Source organism: Pseudophryne corroboree, chromosome 3, assembly GCF_028390025.1.
Source record: "Pseudophryne corroboree isolate aPseCor3 chromosome 3, aPseCor3.hap2, whole genome shotgun sequence".
Lineage (NCBI taxonomy): Eukaryota > Metazoa > Chordata > Amphibia > Anura > Myobatrachidae > Pseudophryne > Pseudophryne corroboree.
This window is the reverse complement of record NC_086446.1, coordinates 342,559,540-342,582,125: the sequence shown is the minus strand read 5'-3', so window position 1 is coordinate 342,582,125 and position 22,586 is coordinate 342,559,540. Positions and strand designations below refer to the sequence as shown.

The following is a 22,586-nucleotide window of genomic DNA, read 5'->3' as shown; positions in this document are numbered from 1 at the left end:
ACGAATAGGCAGTCCTTTCGCCAGGCCTATAGGAGAGGTGGACGAAGACAATGACTGTCGCGGAGTTCTGGTATCCTTTCCGGTGGGAGCCAGGCTCCAGAAGTTTGCCAGTCTCTGGCAGTATTCAATTCAGGACACTTGGGTACTGGATGTGATATCTCAGGGATACCGGATAGAGTTCTCCGAAGTTCCAAAGGGGGACAAATTTGTGAGTTCAAGAAGCCCAGCTGCGAGTCTGGAACTAAAGGCTCTGGAAGACAGTTTGGAAAAATTGATCCAGGTGAATGCGGTAGAGCCTGTTCCGCCTTCAGAAAGAAAGAGGGGATTTTATTCCAGAATTTTTCTGATAAGAAAGGCGTCGGGAGATTTCAGAACGATACTAGATCTCAGACAGCTCAACGATTATGTAAAGACGATAAAATTTCGTATGGAGACGATGAAATCCATTCTGTCAGGGGTAAGGAAGGAGGATTTCCTAGCGTCCATAGACCTAGAGGATGCTTACTTTCATGTGCCGGTACACACACGGCACAGAAGATACCTGAGGTTTTCGGTCATGGGCAAGCATTTTCAGTTCACATGCCTCCCTTTCGGTCTGAAGTCGTCTCCAAGGATATTTACCAAGGTGCTGTCGGCACTGGTAACCGTAATAAGAGGTCAAAGAATTGCAATTTGGGCATATCTAGACGATCTACTAGTGTGCGGAGAGTCAAAACAGGAAGTAAAGATGGCGTTAGAAGTGACGCTGCAGATCCTACAAGAACATGGCTGGTTAATAAATTGGAAGAAAAGTCAACTAGAACCAAGACAAGAAATTCAGTTTCTCGGAGTACAGGTGGATACTGCCAATTATACAATAGGTCTTTCAGAAGAAAGATGCTCGAAGATTCGGAGTCTGGCTTCTTTGCTAAGGGAATGCAACAGTGTGACTCTGCGTCAGGGGATGAGTCTTTTGGGTATGATGGCCTCCTCCATAGACGTGGTCCCGTGGGCGAGATGGCGGATGAGGGGCCTTCAGCTAGAGATACTAGGCTATTGTCGGAGACGTTATTCCCTGAATCATCGCATAGGGTTAAGTCAAGGGGCAAAACGTTCTCTAGACTGGTGGATGGAAACAGAACTGATCGACAGGAAGACGACTTTGTCGGATCGTCACTTCCTCATTCTAACAACAGATGCAAGTGCAGTCGGTTGGGGGGCGCACCTGTTGCAACAGAACTGCCAAGGAAGGTGGAACCACCAGGAGAGAAGATTATCCTCAAACCACAGGGAAATGAGAGCTGTGTGGAAGGCGATGAAATATTTCCAGAAGCAGTTACAGGGGAAACATCTCAGGATATTTTCAGACAATGTAGCAGTGGTAGCCTATCTCAATCGGCAAGGAGGCACCAGAAGTCATGTATTAATGGAAGAGGTGTCAAACATACTTCATTGGGCGGAACGTCATCTAGAATCCCTATCAGCACTACATGTTCCCGGAGTAGACAATTATGTGGCAGATTTCCTCAGCAGACAAGAGGTGTTACCAGGAGAGTGGGAATTGAACGACGCAGTGTTCAATCAGATTGTACAGAGGTTCGGCCAGCCACAGGTGGATCTGATGGCCACACACATTAATACGAAGGTTCCTCTGTTCTTCTCCCGATATCATCTCCCAGGATCAAGCGGGGTGGATGTCTTCTCTCTCCCATGGGGGTTCAGACTAGCATATGTTTTTCCTCCGTTTCCAATGATTGCACGTATTCTAAGGAAGATCAGAGAAGAGAGGGCGCAGGTCATAATAGTTCTTCCATATTGGCCAAAGAGAGCGTGGTTTCCTTCAGTACTGAGGATGGCAGCAGGGGAACCTTTGACGTTGCCGCTAATAACGGATCTGTTGCATCAGGGTCCATTGCTGCACCCGAATTTGCGACAACTGCATTTGACGGCATGGAAATTGAACGGCAATTATTGAGAGATAAAGGGTTGTCTGAGCAAGTTGTTAATTTGCTGATTCAGTCGAGAAAGAAGGTATCCTCTAAGATCTACTATAGAGTCTGGAAAACTTTCATTTCCTGGTCGGGCTCAAGATTTAACCCACAGGAAGCAGAGACATCGCAGGTCCTTCAATTCTTGTTTGATGGATTTGAGAAGGGGCTGGCGGTATCTACCATCAAGGTCCAGATAGCAGCACTGAGTGTCCTATTGGAGAGAAGATTATCTGATGAGAGCTTAGTGAGGAAGTTCTGTCAGGCAATTAAAAGGATAAGACCTCGCTTCAGGTCGGTGGTCGCTCCGTGGGATCTGAATTTAGTTTTAAATTCATTAATGTTGTCTCCGTTTGAGCCATTGCAGGACGTCTCAGTTAAATTTCTAACTTGGAAAGTAGTGTTCCTGGTAGCCATTACGTCAGCCAGAAGAGTTGGAGAGCTACAGGCCCTGTGGTCAGAGGAGCCCTACCTTAATTTCCTCCCGGGTAGACTTGTTTTAAGGACTAATCCAGATTTTTTGCCCAAGGTGGTGTCAGATTTCCATTTGAATCAAGACATCGTGTTACCATCATTCTACCCACAGCCGCAGAATGAGGAGGAGAAGAGAATGCATAGTTTGGATCTAATCAGAGCAATTTCAGTGTATCTGGATAGAGTGAAAGAGTTCCGTAAGACGAAACACCTGTTTGTGTTATATTCAGGTGCAAGGAAGGGTGAGAAACCTACGAAACAGACCATCTTCAGATGGATCACAGAACTCCTGGCGTTTATTTACAAACAGAATGGTCAAGAGGTTCCGGAGCAGCTAAAGGCACACTCTACCAGGGCCATGGCAGCTTCCTGGGCTAAGAAGGCAAGGCTTTCGGCGAAGGATATATGTGCAGAAGCCACATGGTCTTCTATGCATACATTCTCCAGTCATTATGCGGTGGATGTTATGGAAGCACACTTTGGGAAACGTGTCTTTGATGCAGCATTGAATTAAACAAATTATAGTTTTCAGCATTGACAAGATGTCTGTGGTATTTTTTTTTTTTTTTTATTGCCCTCCCTATATTGAGTGTTGGTATATCCCAAGAGTAAGGGCTGCCATGAAGTAGTGTAGGAGAAAAAAGCAAATTATACTTACCGATAATTTCATTTCTCCGAGGTACTTCATGGCAGCCTACAATATACCCTCCCTTAGTGAAGTTTAAATATAGTCTGGTCACAGGAGACACTCAAAAGACTAATGGAGGAAGGGGAGGAGCAGGGCTATATACCCAAGGTGGGTGGTCCTAAAGTGTTGAGAGGATTCCCTGTCTAAGTTTAGGAATGGGATACAATCCCAAGAGTAAGGGCTGCCATGAAGTACCTCGGAGAAATGAAATTATCGGTAAGTATAATTTGCTTTTTTCTCTAACGTCCTTGAGGATGCTGGGACTCCGTAAGGACCATGGGGATTATACCAAAGCTCCCAAACGGGCGGGAGAGTGCGGGTGACTCTGCAGCACCGATTGAGCAAACAGGAGGTCCTCCTCAGCCAGTGTATCAAATTTATAGAACTTTGCAAAGGTGTTTGCCCCCGACCAAGTAGCCGCTCGGCACAACTGTAATGCCGAGACCCCTCGGGCAGCCGCCCAAGAAGAGCCCACTTTCCTAGTGGAGTGGGCCTTAACCGATTTCGGTAACGGCAATCCTGACGTAGAATGCGCCTGCTGAATCGTGTTACAGATCCAGCGAGCAATAGTCTGCTTTGAAGCAGGAGCGCCAACCTTGTTGGCCGCATACAGAACGAACAAAGCTTCAGTCTTCCTGATTCTAGCCGTTCTGGTCACATAAATATTCAAAGCCCTGACTACATCCAGGGACTCGGAATCCTGCAAGTCCCGTGTAGCCACAGGCACGACAATAGATTGGTTCACATGAAAAGATGAGACCACTATTGGCAGAAAGTGAGGGCGAGTCCTCAACTCTGCCCTATCCACGTGAAAAACCAAGTATGGGCTTTTATGTGATAAAGCCGCCAATTCGGAAACACGTAGTCGAAGCTAACGCCAACAACATGACCACTTTCCACGTGAGGTATTTCAACTCCACAGTTTTGAGTGGTTCAAACCAAGGTGACTTGAGGAAACGTAACACCACGTTAAGATCCCAAGGCGCCACCGGAGGCACAAAGGGAGGCTGAATATGCAGCACTCCTTTCACAAAGGTCTGTACTTCAGGAATAGAGGCCAATTCTCTTTGAAAGAAAATGGATAAGGCCGAAATCTGGACCTTTATGGATCCTAATTTTAGGCCCAAAGTCACTCCTGTTTGAAGGAAGTGAAGTAGACGGCCCAAATGGAACTCCTTCGTAGGAGCAGCTCTGGCCTCACACCAAGAAACATATTTCCGCCATATACGGTGATAATGTTTTAACGTCACATCTTTCCCGGCCTTGATCAGGGTAGGAATGACTTCCTCCGGAATCCCTTTTTCCGCTAGGATCCGGCGTTCAACCGCCATGCCGTCAAACGCAGCCGCGGTAAGTCCTGGAACAGACAGGGCCCCTGCCGCAGCAGGTCCTGTCTTAGAGGAAGAGGCCACGGGTCCTCTGTGAACATTTCTTGCAGATCTGGATACCAAGTCCTTCGTGGCCAATCTGGAACAAGGAGTATTGTTCTCACTCCTCTTTTTCTTATTATCCTCAGCACCTTGGGTATGAGAGGAAGAGGAGGAAACACATAGACCGACTGGAACACCCACGGTGTCACCAGGGTGTCTACAGCTATCGCCTGAGGGTCTCTTGACCTGGCGCAATACCTCTGTAGTTTTTGTTGAGGCGGGATGCCATCATGTCCACCTGTGGCAGTTCCCACCGACTTGTAATCTGTGCGAAGACTTCCTGATGAAGTCCCCACTCTCCCGGGTGGAGGTCGTGTCTGCTGAGGAAGTCTGCTTCCCAGTTGTCCACTCCCGGGATGAACACTGCTGACAGTGCGCTTACGTGATTCTCCGCCCAGCGAAGAATTCAGGTGGCTTCCGCCATCGCCACTCTGCTCCTTGTGCCGCCTTGGCGGTTTACATGAGCCACTGCAGTGATGTTGTCTGACTGAATCAGAACCGGTTGGTTGCGAAGCAGGGTCTCCGCTTGACGTAGGGCTTTGTATATGGCCCTTAATTCCAGGATGTTGATGTGAAGGCAAGTCTCTTGACTTGACCACAGACCTTGGAAATTTCTTCCCTGTGTGACTGCACCCCAAGCTCGGAGGCTTGCGTCCGTGGTGACCAGGACCCAGTCCTGAATGCCAAATCTGCGGCCCTCGAGAAGGTGAGCGCTCTGTAGCCACCACAGGAGTGACACCCTGGCCCTGGGGGATAGGGTGATTAACCGATGCATCTGAAGATGTGATCCGGACCACTTGTCCAGTAAGTCCCATTGAAAAGTCCTCGCATGGAACCTGCCGAAGGGAATGGCCTCGTATGATGCCACCATCTTTCCCAGGACACGAGTGCAGTGATGCACTGACACCTGTTTTGGTTTTAATAGGTTCCTGACCAGTGTCATGAGTTCCTGAGCTTTCTCCATCGGGAGATAAACCCTTTTCTGGTCTGTGTCCAGAATCATGCCCAGGAAAGGCAGACGAGTCGTAGGAACCAACTGCGACTTTGGAATATTTAGAATCCAGCCGTGTTGCCGTAACACTTCCAGAGAAAGTGCTACGCTGATCAGCAACTGCTCTCTTGATCTCGCTTTTATGAGGAGATCGTCCAAGTATGGGATAATTGTGACTCCTTGCTTCCGCAGGAGCACCATCATTTCCGCCATTACCTTGGTAAATATTCTCGGTGCCGTGGAGAGACCAAACGGCAACGTCTGATGAGGTGGATAAATGGGGACATGAAGGTATGCATCCTTTATGTCCAGAGATACCATAAAATCCCCCCCTTCCAGGCTTGCGATGACCGCTCTCAGCGATTCCATCTAGAACTTGAACCTTTTCAGGTATACGTTCAGGGATTTTAAATTCAATATGGGTCTGACCGAACCGTCCGGTTTTGGGACTACAAACATGGTCGAATAATAACCCCTTCCTTGTTGAAGGAGGGGAACCTTGACCACCATCTGTTGAAGATACAATTTGTGAATTGCAGTTAACACTATTTTCCTCTCGTGGGGGGAAGCTGGCAGGGCCGATTTGAGGTATCGGTGAGGGGGCATCTCCTCGAATTCCAGCTTGTATCCCTGAGACACAATCTCTATTGCCCAGGGATCCAACTGGGAGTGAACCCACTTGTGGCTGAAATTTCGAAGACGTGCCCCCACCGGGCCTAGCTCCGCTTGCGGAGCCCCAGCGTCATGCGGTGGATTTTGTAGAGGCCGGGGAGAACTTCTGTTCCTGGGAACTAGCTGTGTTCTGTAGCTTCTTTCCTCTGCCCCTGCCTCTGGCAAGAAAGGACGCACCTCGGACCTTCTTGTTTTTCTGTGATCGAAAGGACTGCATTTGGTAATACGGTGCTCTCTTAGGCTGTGAGGAAACATATGGCAAAAAATTTGACTTTCCAGCAGTAGCTGTGGAGACCAGGTCCGAGAGACCCTCCCCAAACAATTCCTCACCCTTGTAAGGTAAAACCTCCATATGCCTTTTTGAGTCGGCATCACCTGTCCATTGCCGAGTCCACAGGACCCTTCTGGCAGAAATTGACATAGCATTTATTCTAGAATCCAGTAGACTAATGTCTCTTTGAGCATCTCTCATATATATGACAGCGTCTTTAATATGCCCCAAGGTCAACAATATAGTATCCTAGTCTAAGGTATCAATTTCCTCAGACACGGTATCCGTCCATGCTGCTACAACACTACACACCCAGGCCGACGCGATCGCCGGCCTCAGTAAGGTACCTGAATGTGTATAAATGGACTTCAGGGTAACCTCCTGTTTGCGATCCGCAGCATCTTTGAGGGTAGCCGTATCCTGTGACGGCAGGGCTACCTTCTTGGATAAGCGTGTTAAAGCTTTGTCCACCTTAGGGGAGGATTCCCAGCGTAACCTGTCCGTTGGCGGGAAAGGATACGCCATAAGAATCCGTTTGGAAATCTGCAGTTTTTTACCTGGAGATTCCCAAGCCTTTTCACATAACTCATTTAGCTCGTGTGAGGGGGGAAAGGTTACCTCCGGTTTCTTTTCCCCATACATATGTACCCTCTTGTCATGGACTGGGATTTCCTCTGTGATGTGCAACACATCCTTAATTGCTATAATCATATAACGGATGGATTTAGCCAATTTTGGCTGTAACTTTGCATCATCGTAATAGACACTGGAGTCAGAATCCATGTCGGTATCTGTCAACAATTTGGGATAGTGGGCGCTTCTGAGACCCTGACGGCCTCTGCGACATAGGACCAGGCACGGGTTGGGACCCTGACTGTCCTGAGGCTTCAGCTTTTTCTAACCTTTTCTGCAAGGAATTAACATTATCATTTAAACCTTCCACATATCCATCCATTCAGGTGTCGGCGCCGTCGGCGGAGACACCACATTCACTTGCTCCCGCTCTGCTTCCACATAGCCTTCCTCATCAGACATGTCGACACAAGCGTACCGACACACCACACACACAGGGAATGCCATTTTTGAAGACAGTTCCCCCACAAGGCCCTTAGGAGAGAGAGAGAGAGAGAGAGAGAGAGAGAGATTATGCCAGCACACACCCCAGCGCTATTAACCCAGGAATAACACAGTAAATTAATGTTAACCCAGTAGCTGCTGTTTTATATTGATTTTTGCGCCTAATTATGTGCCCCCCCTCTCTTTTTACCCTCTACTACCGTGTCTCTGCAGGGGAGAGCCTGGGGAGCTTCCTCTCAGCGGAGCTGTGGAGAAAAAATGGCGCTGGTGAGTGCTGAGGAAGAAGCTCCGCCCCCTCGGCGGCGGGCTTCTGTCCTGCTTAAATATGCAATTTTTGGCGGGGGCTCATACATATATACAGTGCCCAGCTGTATATATGTTAAACTTTTGCCAAAAGAGGTCCCAAATGCTGCCCAGGGCGCCCCCCCTGCGCCCTGCACCCTTACAGTGACCGGAGTATGTGAGGTGTGTGGGAGCAATGGCGCACAGCTGCAGTGCTGTGCGTTACCTCAGTGAAGAACGGAGTCTTCTGCCGCCTGTGAAGTCTTCTTTGCATTTCATACTCACCCGGCTTCTGTCTTCCGGCTCTGCGAGGGGGACGGCGGCGCGGCTCTGGGATCGGACGGCGAGGGTGAGATCCTGCGTACGATCCCTCTGGAGCTAATGGTGTCCAGTAGCCTAAGAAGCAGGACCTAGCTTCAGAGAGTAGGGCTGCTTCTCTCCCCTCAGTCCCACGATGCAGGGAGTCTGTTGCCAGCAGAGCTCCCTGAAAATAAAAAACCTAACAAAATACTTTCTCTCAGCAAACTCAGGAGAGCTCACTGAAAAGCACCCAGCTCCTCTGGGCACAGTATCAAACTGAGGTCTGGAGGAGGGGCATAGAGGGAGGAGCCAGTGCACACCAGAACCTAAATTCTTTCTTAAAGTGCCCATGTCTCCTGCGGAGCCCGTCTATCCCCATGGTCCTTACGGAGTCCCCAGCATCCACTAGGAAGTTCGAGAAATAGGATTTTGGTACCTACCGGTAAATCCTTTTCTCATAGTCCGTACAGGATGCTGGGCGCCCGCCCAGCGCTTCGTTTTCCTGCTATTGTTATTTGGTTCAGTACAACTTCGTTTTAGTTGAGTACTGCATTGTTACTTGGTAAGTAATGTTTCAGCTGTTGTTGAGTAGTTCAAGCTAGTTGTCTTGACGTGCCTTGTATGTGTGAGCTGGTATGAATCTCCCCACTATCTGTGTTAAGTCCTTTTTCGAAGTATGTCCGTCTCCTCGGGCACAGAATCTAGACCGAGTCCGGTAGGAGGGGCATAGAGGGAGGAGCCAGCCCACACTCTCAAACTCTTAAAGTGCCAATGGCTCCTGGTGGACCAGTCTATACCCCATGGTACTAATGTGGACCCCATTATCCTCTATGGACTACGAGAAAAGGATTTACCGGTAGGTACCAAAATCCTATTAAAGTAGAATACAGAAGAAAAGCAAATGGAGGAAAAAGGTCGACAGAGAAGTGGTAATGCAAAGATGTGATAAGATGCCAGACAAAAAAGAAACTGTGTGGTACAGACCTGGCACCCGTGAACGCAGGAAATACAAGAACTTCCCATTTTTTGAGTGCATGATAGCTCGTTTAATAAATTCAACTACTGACTGGCAACGATCTTCAAACTTGGGATGACACCAGAGACTGAACGTGCCTGGAAGAAATAAATGGACAAGGTGATATTTAGCAAAGGTGAAAATTTACTTTACACAAAAAACATTTTTGCCATAACACATATTTACTTTATATATGGCCCCATAAATTGAAAACAAAAACTAACATTCCACACATGTAAAATTTGCTCATATGGAAACTTTCTGGATACAATATAAAGTAAAAATAATAATATTCCATTAATACAGAGGTTCCCAAAAGCGGTCCTCAAGGCATCCCAATAGTCCAGGTTTTAAATGTATCCATGCTTGGCCACAGGTGACTTAATTAGCACCTAAGTCAATCTGATTTAACCATCTGTGCTGAGCCATGGATATACCTAAATCCTGGACTGTTGGGGTGCCTTGAGGACCGCGTTTGGAAACTCTGCCTTAATAGCCAACATGTTCATTAGGGGGGACTATTCATGAGCACTAATCGACCAGTTACTAGCATTTCCGCATGTTATTAGCATAAGGCACATTCATTATTAGGGTTCTGATGGGGCCACCTAGTAATCAGCGAACTCTGAAATATGGAAGTTTTGGGGTGTGCTTGTGGGACCCTCCGCCATTTCAGTCCAGGTTGCAAACAGGACACCCTCCGCCCTGCTTTCCCAGGTGCAGTGCGAATGTGTAAACTGTTTCATTTTCAGATAATCTATCCACGCACTGGAGCAATTTTTTTATTGCTACAGTAAGTATCCATTGCTGCAACTCACAGCAAGTTGGATACTTAATTATAAGGGGGTCAATCGGGACCTGAAAATTGAGACCACTGCAGATATAGGTTTTTTCTTTTACTGTGGCTGCAGTATGCCAAACATCCCCTATTGTCGCGCCATGTGCCGGGCAACTTTCTCACTTAAAATGTCCATCTCATTGGCATAAATAGCACATACGGGAGCAACAGAACTGCACTGCTAGAGTACACGGATCAGTGGGTTGTGCGACCGAGTCTATATCTGTGTAAAAAGGGCACCCGATGCGAGCAGCTGCATCTTTTCCTCATGCAACAATTCACTGTGCTTCATCTGCAACTTTTTACATGTGTAAAAACAATTCCTGTGCAGGTAGAGTCTCAGCCTAGCATTTGTAGTAAGCTGCGAGTTGCTTTCCGCTTTATTTGTGATGCGACTAAGAACGGTATTCAATTAGCTGCGGAAATTTACCATGGCTAATTGACTCGCCTAGGGTTATCCTATTAGCCGCCACGCCAGCAGTTATCTGAAAAAAATCCTTGATAACCAGCCCTTAGAGCCCTGTTTTTTTGTGGAAACACATGGGTTTGGGAACTTATCCCAGATCCCATGTGTTTTTCATCCAAAAACAGGTACTTTTTGAGCCCAAAAAAGCGCTATAATTGGATACCGCCCTAAGATAAAAAATTTAAAGAAAAACAGAGTACGCTACTCTGCTCTATGTCGCGAAGACACCTAGTGTATGGGGGTCACAGCTGTAGCTTAGCTACATATACAACAACCCCCTTGCACTCTTACGGTTCCAGAAGGTTGACCCACCTCGATAATGCTCCATGCGCGTGTGGTGGGTGATGCCTTGGGAGCGAAAGCTGAGGCTCAGGATATATCTAGGATCAGAGCTATCTCTCACTAGGAATGAGCCGTCTGGTTTTCCTTTCAATTTCATTTCTGCGTCTTCCCAATTCATAGGACCCCAGTACCAGCCACACTGCAGGAAGAGAGGTGTGTTAAGTTTAAAAGACACCAGACAACAGTGATGAGTGGGGCTAAGAAACAGTCTTTACCTTTTCCAGTTCTCTCAGGCTAGCAGCAAAGGTGCTGGCATCCTGTCGGAATATGGGGCACTGTAAGGGTTGCACCAGTGGAACAGGCATGCACTCGGGTGGCCGAAGAGGAACCACCCGTGGCAGAGGATCTACAGAAAAAGAGAACACAAAAAAACTTTTAACAAAAAACTTCTGCGAGCAAGTCCACCAAACCTCTTTTCAAACCTCGCAAAATAATTTTTTTTTTTTTAATGGGTCTGCCATGAAGATGAAGCTAAAAGTTGGTATTCTATACTGTATATACCAGTAACAAAGATAATTCCAATTACAGAAAAGGTGTGTGTTTTTAGGATAATGGGGGGTATGCAATTAGCTCTGTTTATTTGCCTAGGTGGAAAAAAAAAAAAAAGAGCTTTTTTTCGCTATCTTTAGTGCAAATGGAGATTCGCCCTATGCCATAGCAGGGACGGATTTTCGCCTAGGCAGAAAACGTGGCAGGTGGCGGAAAACACGTACATCAGCGAATTCACTTGTTTTCTGTCTAAAATGCGCCCCATTTTCGCAGATTGAGGCATTTTTCGCCAATGCTTTTTCACTTAATAAAAAAGGTGAATAGGCATTGGCGAAAATGCCTTCAAAAACAGCCAAAAACGGCCCTAATTGAACACTCATGTGGGGTGAAGTCATTAGCTCCGAAATGATCAGAACTAATTGCATACCCCCCTATGTCAGATATGCATGAAAAAAAATACTGTAAGAAAAAAAATGTAAAAATGTCATTAACTTGTTACTGTAAACAAACTGCTTTATTCAGTTTCGTGAGTTGAATTGCAGATGCTTTTTATCCAGAATAGCACTATAATGAAAATTCACCCTGTGCTATAAAATACAAAAAAAAATGATCTGTTGTGTTTACATCCAATATAAATGGTACACAGTACATAGGTAAAGACTGACCCGGAGCATGCGGCGGCGGTGGTGGGGGGAGCGGAAAGGACTGCAGAGAAGACCCCATGGGACCTACTAGAACAGATGCTGGTTGTATGCCTCCAATGTCATCTGGCAGAAGACCAACAGCAAAAAATACATACGACAGAAAAAAGAATAAGCACACTAAGACCACTTTCTATCCAATTCCACAACACTGTAGCAGAAAAGCAGTGGACTGGCTATACAATTCTAGATGTACTACTCTCCTAGAGATACATAGGCTTTTACCACGTGTTTAAGTGGATAAACATTCAGAAAACGGACAAGGAAGAGAGCATTACCTAGAAGGCTGAGACTCCTACGGGGAGGTGGAGGTGGAGTAGGGGGGTGTGTAGAGCATGATCCTCGGTGAGAAATGTCCACATCCACAAGTGACACCGTTTCGCCTGCCGAACAACAAAGAACAGGTCAGAAACTGCACACAAAGACCTCATCCCATTGACGTGCCAAGAATTCCCATGTGACCACTTACCAGTGAAGAGGGGGCTGAAGGAGACTGGAGAGAAGGCACTTTGAGTTCTGGTCAAACGGGGCTTTCTGTGAACAGAAACACAGAAAATTAAGCAAGCCAGGTTTACATGAGCTCCATATTCCTGCATAAAGTACAGCTACCCATATATATCTCCAGCGTTACATATGATCTACTCACAAATGTGGTGATACACACATCTAGACACAACTGTTGAAAAGAAATACGTTTGACCAATGTGAATGAATAGATGTAGTCACTGGCTAAAGATTGCTCAAACATCTCAATGCTACCAATTCCCAGGCACTGCTATGGTGTTGAAATTTGGCTGAAAATTTCCACCTTGGCCAATCAGAGCTATTGGTCTGTGCCCAGCACAACAATGTTTAGATGTTGTCTAAAGGGGTTCTGGTATGAATGGTTGACCATGTTAACGTCGCCAGTCATTAGATCGACCACTATTGGTCGACATTGACAAATAGTTGACACAGTAAATTGGTCGACACGGGACAGGTCAACACATGGAAAGATTGCCATGGATTTTTAAACTGTTTTTGGTGTAATTTTTTCGTAACATGACCAGGAACCCCAATTAATGTACTGCGTCCCCTTGCATGGCGAGCGACTGCGCACAAGATGCCTCGCTCCGCTACCGCTGTCGACCTTTGCGACATGTCCTGTGTCGACCATTTCCATGTGTTGACCATGTCAATGTCGACCAATAGTGGCTGTCGACTAAAGCAGGGTCGACCTGCGAAATGGATTCTGTCTAAAGGTAGTTCCTATAAAAATCATGCAGTGTAACTATAGGGAGGTCCTAAGAATAATTCCTATTGGACATTCTGAAACTGAAACTGTATACATTCATTAAATTTTCCCTGTACTACAGATGTGTTCTCATACACATTATATATGCGTCAAATGTTACAAGATGCCTGGCGCGACCTACGGGTAGCTGGTACCGTGCTGCGTACTTTTTCCTCATATGTGACTCAGTATGCATATAGTGTATTAGGTATTTAGGATTAGTATTTTTGTATCAAAATAATTAGTATATAATTGCAGATTAAGCATAATGATGCATGGGGTGGGTCACTCATACCAGAATTTTGAATTCTTATCCTAGATTGTGAACTTTTTCCTAAGTTTTGTGTCTTAAGCCCAGTACACACTGAGTGATGCTGAAATGTTGGCGATGAACGACTATATCGCTGAACGATATAGCATGTATACACGGAACATTATCGTTTAACGATAACGATCAGTGACGTCACTGCCGGCATTCCCGAACATGCAGCTCAGCCTGACATTGACGGGTTGAGCTGCATATCAGCTCAATACTGGTGAACGCTGAACGATGTGTGGGAGCGTGCATCGTTTACCAATATTACCCCATACAAACTGGACAATATAAGCCTAAAGATAAAACCATACATTTATGTCGTTATCGCTAATTTTTTATGCTGAAATCGTCCAGTGTGTACTGGTTTTAGTTCGCTTATAGTGTACTAGGTATTTAGGATTAGTGTTTTGGCATGGCTAAGCTGCAAAGTACCATGTATGCTAAAATTTGAAGCTAGGTGGAGCTAGCTATATACTATAGTGCCACTGACTGGTCATGCATCGCAGGACACATTGGAACTCTATTTTAAAGATAGCAGTGCTGATAATGACGGGATGCTAGCCGTCCGGTCATTTACCACACGTCGCTACAGTAATGTGCGCTGATACCACTTTACCCCATAACACTTGGTCATACATCTACCCCAATATAACCTGTCAGCTCCAATACAGAACTGGCTTTAACAACTAGTTAACTTATTTAATAACAATGTCATGAGAGTAAATGAGCTGTAGTTTTTACTAGTCAAAGAACGTATGCTTTCCCTTTCTAAAATGTGCGTGTGTACAGTGTTCGCAAAAAGGCGCTGTAGCGCGTATTTTACCCTGTTTTGATGATCAAGGACTCACATTTTAAAAGTGGGCGCGTCCCTATAGGGGGGAGGGGCTTTGGGTTGGTCGGGGGGTTGCTGTCTACATAGTTTTCCTGCGGGCGGGAGGGGAATCCGTATCGTCGGCGCCCCTGTGTCTGAATGCTCAGCGCTGTGGCAGGGGGAATCTGTGTGCATAGTTTTCCCATGGGGGAGGTATCTGGATGCTCAGTGGTGGCAATACATGTGTCCGATCCAATATCACCCCCAAAGTTCATACTTTAGTTGCCATCTGACATCCAAAAACATTACAGTAGTGCAGCCACTATGTTGCACAGCCCTAGTGAGACGGCTTATATTGAGATGTACAATGTAAAACATACCAACTCCAACCAAAGTGATCTCTGTTCTTTCACTGCTCTGTGGTTTTCTAGAATTACACGCCTCATCGTGTCCTGACAGCCAGAGGCACAGAATGTCAGGGCAATGTGTGACATGTAGTTCCACAACAGAGCCACAGGTTATACAAGTCTGTTCAAGAGGGACAATATTCAGCTCCATGCAGTTTAACACATGGCACCCCCTCTACTGACACCTGCGATGACTGTGGGCACCTCATTCCCCGCTGACACCCGCGATCACTGTGGAAACCCCCTCCACTGACACCCGCGATCACTGTGTCTGGGGAGGTCTAAGGTGGTGGCTGCAATGTGTATAACGCGCTCTACCTGGTGCAACGTGCATAACGCGCTCTACCTGGGGCATCGTGTATAACGCGCTCTACCTGGGGCATCGTGTATAATGTGATCTACCTGGTGCATCGTGTATAACACGCTCTACCTGGTGCAACGTGTATAATGTGATCTACCTGGGGCATCATGTATAACGCGCTCTACCTGGCACAGTGTGTATACCTGGTGCAATGTGTATAAGCGGCACTACTGTGTGGTGTAATGTGAATTGGCACTATTATGTGGCCACGTCCCTAATTTTTTGCTGCGCCCCTTCGGAGCGCACTGTCCATGCTTTACAGTGCAAGAGGTGTACAATGTAAAGGATACCAACTCCAACCAAAGTGATCTCTGTTCTTTCACTGCTCTGTGGTTTTCTAGAATTACACGCCTCATCATGTCCCGACAGCCAGAGGCACAGAATGTCAGGGCAATGTGCGACATGTAGTTCCACAACAGAGCCACAGGTTATACAAGTCTGTTCAAGAGGGACAATATTCAGCTCCATGCAGTTTAACACATGGCACCCCCTCTACTGACACCTGCGATGACTGTGGGCACCCCATTCCCCGCTGACACCCGCGATCACTGTGGAAACCCCCTCCACTGACACCCGCGATCACGGTGTCTGGGGGAGTCTAAGGTGGTGGCTGCAATGTGTAGAACGCGCTCTACCTGGTATAACGCGCTCTAACTGGTGCAACGTGCATAACGCGCTCTACCTGGGGCATCGTGTATAACGCGCTCTACCTGGGGCATCGTGTATAACGCGCTCTACCTGGGGCATCGTGTATAACGCGCTCTACCTGGGGCATCGTGTATAACGCGCTCTACCTGGGGCATTGTGTATAACGCGCTCTACCTGGGGCATCGTGTATAATGTGATCTACCTGGTGCATCGTGTATAACACGCTCTACCTGGTGCAACGTGTATAATGTGATCTACCTGGGGCATCAGGTATAACGCGCTCTACCTGGCATAGAGTGTATAACGCGCTCTACCTGGCACAGTGTGTATAGGAGGTTCTACCTGGTGCATTGTGTATAAGCGGCACTACTGTGTGGTGTATTGTGAATTGGCTCTATTATGTGGCCATGTCCCTAATTTTTTGCTGCGCCCCTCCGGAGCGCACTGTCCATGCTTTACAGTGCAAGAGGGGGAGCACCAATTCACCTTCTGCCACAAGGGCACGCAAACAGCGTGAATTTAATACATTCCCGGGTCCGGTCCCTGAATCCAGGAAGGTATCGAATAAATTCACGCTGTTTGTGGATGGGCACCCCACAGTATTTGGTACGCATGCTGTAGTATCCTATTGGAAGATATGAATTATTTTTATATGACTGTGTTATTGACCAATATCTTTGAATTAAAACGTACTTCACCATTATATCCTCTCTTTTCCTTTATATTTGGACGAGTGTGGACTAAGGAGCCCTATTAAAGGTCACATTGCCATAAGGAAAAGTATTTGGTGGTGTGTCATAGAAAAAAAAATCCTCAGGAAAGGGGTGGTAAAACCTAATACACGCACGGCCCCTGCCGCAACAGGTCCTCGCGCAAAGGACAAAGCCAGGGACCTATGAGTAATTCCTGAGATCTGGATACCAAGCTCTTCTTGGCCAGTCCGGGACCATGAGGCTCACTCGAATTTCCTTTTTTTGATCCCAGAACTTTTGGAACGAGAGAACCCGTAGGGAATACATATACCGACTGAAAACACCCACGGTGTCACCAGTGCATTCACTGTTCCTGTTTGAGGGTCCCTTGACCTGGAACTCTGAAGCTTCTTGCTGAGACGAGATGCCATCATTCCTACTTGAAGAAATCTCAACATGTCACCTTTTCGAAGACTACTTGGAGGAGGTCTCCCCTCTCCTGGATGGAGATCGTGTCTGCTGAGGAAGTCTGCTTCTCAGTTGTCCACTCTTGAAATGGACATCGCCGACAGAGCGCTTGTATGTTTTTTCGCCCAGCGGAAAACCCTTGTGGTTTCTGCCATTGCTGTTCTGCTTTTCGTCTGTAGAAAACCGTTGTAAACGGCCTTTAACTCTAGACCGTTTATGTGGTGACAAGTTTCCTAACTTGACCATCTTCCTTGGAAGTTTTCCCCCTGTGTGACTGCCCCCCCCCCCCCCCCCTCCCCCTCGGAGGCTTGCATCCGTGGTCGCTAGGATCCAGTCCTGGATCTCGAACCTGCGCCCCTCTAGGAGGTGAGAACTGCGCAGCTACCACAAGAGTGAGATTCTGGTCTTGGAAGACAGGATTATCTTCCAGTGTATGTGTAGGTGGGAACCGGACCACTTGTCCAACGGGCCCCACTGGAACACCCTGGCCGCAACCATCTTTCCCAGCAACCGAATGTATTGATGAATTGACACTCTTACTGGTCTCAGAATTTGTTTGACCAGACTCTGGATCTACAGAGCCTTTTCCCCTGGAAGAAAAAACTCTGTAGTTCTGTGTCTAGTATTATTCCCAAAACCGACAACCGCGTCGTTGGGACCAACAGTGATTCCGGCAAGTTCAGGAGCCAACCCTGTTGTTGAAGAACTGTCAGGGAGAGTGCAATTGTGACTCCTTACTAGCAACGGAGAACCATCATTACCGCCATCACTCTGAAATTGGTAATGACAACCCTGAATTGCAAACCTCAGGTAAGCCTAATGAGGAGAAAAATGTAATTAGCCCTCCGTTATGTCTACTGAGACCATGATAAAACTCCTTTTTCCAGATTGGAAATCACTACCCTGAGAGATTCCATCTAGGATTTGAATTTTTTTTAAGTAGAAATTGATGGATTTCAGATTTAGGATTGGTCTGACCGAGCAGTCTGGCTTCGGGACCACGAAGAGGCTTGAATAAAAGCCTTCCCCCTGTTGTGACCGGGGGAAACCAGGCCAATGATATGATCCTGATACAACCTTTGTATTGCGTCGCATACTACCTCCCCGTCCGGAGGAGAACCGGTAATTTGAAAAACTGGTGAAGGGAAACGTCTGAAAACTCCAGTATGTACCCTTGGGACACTATTCGTAAAATCTCCCGGGTCTAGGTCCGTTCCAGGACTGACTGAAGAGGTTTAGACGTGGCCCCACCAGTGTGGGCTCCCACAAGAGAGTCCCAGCGTCATGCGGTGGATGTGGCAGAAACAGAGGATGATCTCTTCTCCTGTGATCTTGAAGAGGTTGCGGACCTCTTCCCTTTTCTCCTTCCTCTACCTGCAAAGAAAGAGGAATCTGTATCTATTGGGCCGAAATGACTACATCCGATAATGATGTGTCATCATCCATAGTGAGGGAACATAGGGCAAGAAGGCGGACTTACCAGCGGCAGCTGTCGAGATGAAATTAATTAGGCCGTCACCAAACCAGGCTTCACCTTCATAGGGAAGAGACTCCCTTTCTTCTCAGAGTCAGCATCAGCACTGCATTGGTGAATCCACAACTCCCTCCTAGCCGAGACCGCCATGGAATTGGCCAGTGAACCCAAGAGTCCTATATCCCTTGCAGTCGCACGAAAGTATACTGCAGTGTCCTTGATATGACCCAACATAAGGAGTATCCCATCTCTCCCCAGGGTATCTACATCGGATGACAAGGTACCCAACCCCATTTGAATACTACTACTCCCCCATGCGCATGTAATGGCAGGACTAACTAACGTAGTCGTGGACACATAACTAGAATATAACGTAGCTTCCTGCATACGATCCACTGTATTTGTGACAGGGCCCCGTGCAGAACAGGGGGCGACTCCCACTTTATTCTGTACGCGGCGGGAAAATAAATAAACAATCAGAATCCTCATGAGGATTTGAAACCATTTTGTCAGGGCTGACCCAGACTTTCTCACACAAAGATCTCAGCACATGAGAATGAGGAACGATACCTCAGCTTTCATGATAACTTTATATATACATACACAAATATATATATATATATGTGTGTATATATATATATATATATATATATATATATATACACACACATACATACATATATATATATATATATATATATATACACATATACACACACACACACATATATATATATATATATATATATATATACACGCACTGCTCCAAAAAATAAAGGGAACACTTAAACAACACAATGTATTATTTTAATCACACCACTTACATAGCACTTCTGTGCTTCTTATCAACCCTTATTAATTCTCACCTGTGTGCTGACCTGGGGTAGCCGACGTTATAGGGTCCTGCACCCCGGACCCATACCTAGTATTAGGGACCCCCAGTGACGGAGAAGCCTTGTCGATCGGCCTGGGGGCTTAACCCTATATCTGCAGATATACGCAACTAAAATCTCCGTATTATCTGACTATTATGTAGTAATATTTTTCACTCGGTGTGCATTAGGGAACACATAGTTTTTTCCTACACAGAATTACCCCTCCCTTTTAGCACCTGAGTGACATCACAATCTGATTGAGCAGCTTACCATTTTGTGCAATATATATATATATATATATATACACATATACACACACACACATACATACACACATATATATATATATATATATATATATATACACACACACACTGCTCAAAAAAATAAAGGGAACACTTAAACAACACAATGTAACTTCAAGTCAATCACACTTCTGTGAAATCAAACTGTCCACTTAGGAAGCAACACTGATTGACAATCAATTTCACATGCTGTTGTGCGAATGGAATAGACAACAGGTGGGAATTCTAGCTAATTAGCAAGACACCCCCAATAAAGGAGTTGTTCTGCAGTGGTGACCACAGACCACTTCTCAGCTCCTATGCTTTCTGGCTGATGTTTTGGTCACTTTTGAAAGCTGGCAGTGCTTTCACTCTAGTGGTAGCATGAGACGGAGTCTACAACCCACACAACTGGCTCAGGTAGTGCAGCTCATCCAGGATGGCACATCAATGCGAGCTGTGGCAAGGAGGTTTGCTGTGTCTGTCAGCGTAGTGTCCAGAGCATGGAGGCGCTACCAGGAGACAGGCCAGTACATCAGGAGATGTGGAGGAGGCCGTAGGAGGGCAACAACCCAGCAGCAGGACCGCTACCTCCGCCTCTGTGCAAGGAGGAACAGGAGGAGCACTGCCACAGCCCTGCAAAATGACCTCCAGCAAGCCACAAATGTGCATGTGTCTACTCAAACGATCAGAAACAGACTCCATGAGGGTGGTATGAGGGCCCGACATCCACAGGTGGGGGTTGTGCTTACAGCCCAACACCGTGCAGGACGTTTGGCATTTGCCAGAGAACACCAAGATTGGCAAATTCGCCACTGCCGCCTGTGCTCTTCACAGATGAAAGCAGGTTTTCACTGAGCACATGTGACAGACGTGACAGAGTCTGGAGACGCCAAAGAGAACGTTCTGCTGCCTGCAACATCCCTCAGCATGACCGGTTTGGCAGTGGGTCAGTAATGGTGTGGGGTGGCATTTATTTGGGGGGCCGCACAGCCCTCCATGTGCTCACCAGAGGTAGCCTGACTGCCATTAGGTACCGAGATGAGATCCTCAGACCCCTTGTGAGACCATATGCTGGTGCGGTTGGCCCTGGGTTCCTCCTAAAGCAAGACAATGCTAGACCTCATGTGGCTGGAGTGTGTCAGCAGTTCCTGCAAGACAAATACACTGACGCTATGGACTGGCCCGCCCGTTCCCCAGACCTGAATCCAATTGAGCACATCTGGGACATCATGTCTCGCTCCATCCAACAACGCCACGTTGCACCACAGACTGTCCAGGAGTAGGCGGATGCTTTAGTTCAGGTCTGGGAGGAGATCCCTCAGGAGACCATCCGCCACCTCATCAGGAGCATGCCCAGGCGTTGTAGGGAGGTCATACAGGCACGTGGAGGCCACACACACTACTGAGCCTCATTTTGACTTGTTTTAAGGACATTACATCAAAGTTGGATCAGCCTGTAGTGTGTTTTTCCAGTTTAAATTTGAGTGTGACTCCAAATTCAGACCTCCATAGGTTAATAAATTTGATTTCCATTGATAATTTTTGTGTGATTTTGTTGTCAGCACATTCAACTATGTAAAGAACAAAGTATTTAATAAGAATATTTCATTCATTCAGATCTAGGATGTGTTATTTTAGTGTTCCCTTTATTTTTTTGAGCAGTGTATATATACACACACATATCCACACATAGACCCTTCTGTCAGGAACAGCCAGAGTCCTCAGTGACGTCTTTAATGTGCACTACTCCTGTACTGAATGCTCTTTTTTTTTTGGGATGTAATCAGGAAACAGTATGGTCGACATAGGAAACAGTATCCGTGTCGATATCAGGGAGTAGTAACTGGGCAAAATAACATTTTTGCGACCCCGAGGGGTCTGAGGGAAATATAGCTATGAACATGACATCCTCCATAGATATTTCTACGTCTGTGTTGGGGACACAGAGTTATTCAACATTAATATATATATATATATATATATATATATATATATATATATATATATATATATATATATATACACACATATATATATATATATATATATATATATACATATACACACACACACACACACACACATATATACCCTTTCTGATATGCAGATTTTCTACCCAGTCAGATAATGGTGGTGCCTACATGGCCACCCACACCTGTCTGTGTCCCTAATATTGTTTTGGGAAAAACATTCAGCCACCGACGTGTCGACACACAAGTGCCATGTAGCATAAAAAGCCGGCGGTGTCGACAGGGTCACTCCCACAGTCGTTTGTGGGACGAGCACTCAGCCTCAGACATACCAAACACCCACCATCACACCAGGCATATAGGGGACAGACCCACAGTGAAGTCTGTCAGGAAGACACAAATGGAGTTTGCCAGCTCACAACCCAGCGCTCAATCCCGGTTCTAAAACCTTTATATATTGCCTCAGACCTTATAAGTAACTTATATTGCCTCAAATCAACTGTGACCCCCCCCCCATTTTTCACTCTGTTATGTATACAGTAGTGTGAGGAAGGACCAGCGTCTCTACAAGAGGAAATGGCGCCGATGAGAGCTGTGAGGGCTAAGCCCCGCCCCCTTAATGGCGCGCTTCAGCCCCGCTATTTTTTATTATATTTATACTGGCGGGGGTCAGGATTTAGTGCCTAGGCACTCATACCCTTGTTTTCCAGTCACATATGAGGATTTTATGCCGCCGCCGCCCCCCCGCGCCCTACAGTGCTGCTGTGTGTGGGAGCATGGCGCACAGCGCGATCGCTGTGCGGTACCTCAGAAGCAGTCACTGAAGTCTTCTTTTCTTCTTCTACTCATCTATCTTCTGACTTCTGGCTCTGCAAGGGGGGTGACGGTGGGCTCTGGGAATGAACCCCTAGGCGTACCTAGTGTTCCAAACCCTCAGGAGCTAATGGTGTCCTGTAGCCAAAGAAGCAGGGCCTTTAAACTCACTAGAAGTAGGTCTGACT

The 22,586-nt window shown here is 46.6% G+C and overlaps 1 protein-coding gene across 2 annotated transcripts in view; it reads right to left on the bottom strand.

Annotated features, from left to right (window-relative positions):
- SOCS7 (suppressor of cytokine signaling 7) overlaps positions 1-22,586 on the bottom strand; it is a 92,652-nt gene that overhangs the window by 14,262 nt on the left and 55,804 nt on the right. The window contains exons 2-7 of one of the 2 annotated variants that reach the window (XM_063959657.1): positions 12,473-12,537; positions 12,282-12,386; positions 11,968-12,069; positions 11,029-11,159; positions 10,784-10,952; positions 9,137-9,265 (exon numbers count right to left, since the gene is read on the bottom strand). In XM_063959657.1, coding sequence (XP_063815727.1) covers positions 9,137-9,265; positions 10,784-10,952; positions 11,029-11,159; positions 11,968-12,069; positions 12,282-12,386; positions 12,473-12,537 — 701 coding nt within the window. The remainder of the gene's footprint in view (positions 1-9,136; positions 9,266-10,783; positions 10,953-11,028; positions 11,160-11,967; positions 12,070-12,281; positions 12,387-12,472; positions 12,538-22,586) is intronic. The other variant, XM_063959658.1, reaches the window with a different exon arrangement.